A 2193-nucleotide genomic window follows, 5' to 3' on the forward strand; every position below is an offset into this window, starting at 1 on the left:
TATTTATTTATTTATTTATTTTTTACCAGGCAAAACACTAAGAATAACTTCTTATTTACTATGTCAGCCTGACGGGTACCAGAGACACCCATAAGGAAAAGGTGAAGGAGAAACAAAACATCAAGCAAACAACATATCTAAGTCACATAGAGAATATATCAGATAAAAGTATAAGATATACAAAATAAATAAAGACAAAACATATAGCATAAAAAACATAGCGCAACGCATACTCAGTTTCATAAAACATATGCCTAGCATTGACAGGTCAGTGATGATAGATAAAGCTCATATAAGGTTGATTTGAACTGACCTATAGGTACAAGTAACTGTAATTTCGGATCATTTTGCAAGTTATTCCATGTGGAAGGGCTGCATAGCTAAATGCGTATTTCCCAAAGTTTGTCCTGATCCTAGGAACAGACAACAGGTACATGTTTTGTGATCAAAGGCCCCGCCTGTCACCCTCCTTCCTCATCAGAGACCCACACAAATACGTGGGTAAAAGACCAAGAATTACCTTATGGATAAAACACTGCCAGTGGATACARGTTTAGCGGTTTAGCATTAATGGCCGTGCCTACCACTGAATATTTGTGTTTTTACAGATATTACCGCTTTAACGAGCAGACTCGCAGAGTGCACAGCGACTATCCGAAGTCCATCAGCAAGTGGAGTGGTGCACCAGACAACATTAAAGCTGCCTTCATGAGTGAAGACGGATGTAAGTCTTTATTCTTATAAACAAATCGCTAACTAAAGCTAACATTTGTCCATGTTTATATCTAAAGGGAGAGTTTGTWCTGAACATTTAGAATATGTGGTAGGTATTTCCAACCATTTTTAGACATGAATAAAAATGTTTTTTTCTACATCTTTTCCCCTTTCCAGCCTACACTTACTTCTACAAGGCCAATAAGTACTGGAAGTTCAACAACCAGCACATGAAGGTGGAGTCCGGCTACCCCAAGTCGGTGCTCCTTGACTGGATGGGCTGCGAAAGCGAGGAGCCCAAGAAGGGTCGGACGGTGATCATCATCGAGGAATCCGACGGAGGCTCCTGGGTGGCGGGCGTGGTGATTCCAGTCCTCCTGCTGGTGCTGGTGCTGGTCACTCTGGGGGCGCTTTTGTTCTTCAGGAAGTACGGCACGCCTCGGCGCCTCCTCTACTGTCAGAGATCACTGCTGGATAAGGTGTAGACAGACCAACGGGTGACTGAAAGACTGCTGCAGAGAGACTGAGGGAAAGGAAGAGGAGTTTGAGGGAAGTATGATGATCAAAGAAGAGAATAAAAGAGAAGAGAGAAGAACGGAGAGGTGACGGAGCAARTGCGAGGAAGAAACAAAAAAGAGACATTGTGTTTGGTGGTTTGTATGTGCTACGAACAGAAAAATAATGCCCATGAAACTGAAATCAGGAAAAATATATTTGTATATGTTAAGATTTTACACGTGCTGTTTATGTTCAGAAATCAAGAACGTACCATAACAGAACAGGAAAACAAAGACTCATCAACAAACTTCCTCCTGCATCCTAGATATTCAAAAAATACATCCCATTGTTTCGTTTGACTGGACGACTCCAACTGAACTGCTGTCTGATTCACCGCTCACTGAACAAAGCTTCAGTTTAAATTTTACCTGGAAATTYTTTATCTTTGTTAAACTTTATTGCTCTGATTAACAGTCGTTAGGTACTTTTTTAACTCTGGTATTCTTTTTTATGCTTCAGCACTTTTGTTTTTTTATCTATTACTTTGAATATTTTTATTCTACTTTTTAAAAAGACTTCAGTWAATTGACCTCAAAATAAAATCAATACAAAGTGTACGAAAGTTCTAAGTACTGGATCTGAAATGACAAAAAAGTCGTCTTAAATTTTATTTAAAGCAAGTTCTGATTTTTTTAAAGCATGGTTTGGAAAAAAAAAGTTGTAAACAATAAATATCTTACCTGTTATAGATAGCTCTTCGAACTTCTCAAAACAGAATTTAATTCTGTCCAGATTGATGAACTAATCTAACACAAAAGTGGATCATTGTTGTTTACATAGAATCGCATGYTTATTAAAATAGGAACTTATTAAAAGATGTACTGAATAGGTCTTGTTTGTGGTATTTTGGCCTATGAATTCTGTTATTTTTATTTTTTCATAAATCTTGTTAATGCTGGGTTAATTTGAATGAATTGTGTT

At 37.7% G+C, this 2193-nt stretch overlaps 1 protein-coding gene across 1 annotated transcript; it reads left to right on the plus strand.

Annotated features, from left to right (window-relative positions):
* Positions 1–608: 608 nt before the first annotated feature.
* LOC106535469 (matrix metalloproteinase-14) lies at positions 609–1286 on the plus strand (the record flags this gene model as incomplete). Its single annotated transcript, XM_014032477.1, is given in 2 exon segments — positions 609–724; positions 892–1286. Coding segments are annotated over 2 exon segments (424 nt in total), but the record flags the coding sequence as incomplete, so codon positions are not given.
* Between the last annotated feature and the right edge of the window lie 907 nt (positions 1287–2193).

This window comes from Austrofundulus limnaeus, unplaced genomic scaffold (assembly GCF_001266775.1).
Source record: "Austrofundulus limnaeus strain Quisiro unplaced genomic scaffold, Austrofundulus_limnaeus-1.0 Scaffold1462, whole genome shotgun sequence".
Taxonomy (NCBI): Eukaryota; Metazoa; Chordata; class Actinopteri; order Cyprinodontiformes; family Rivulidae; genus Austrofundulus; species Austrofundulus limnaeus.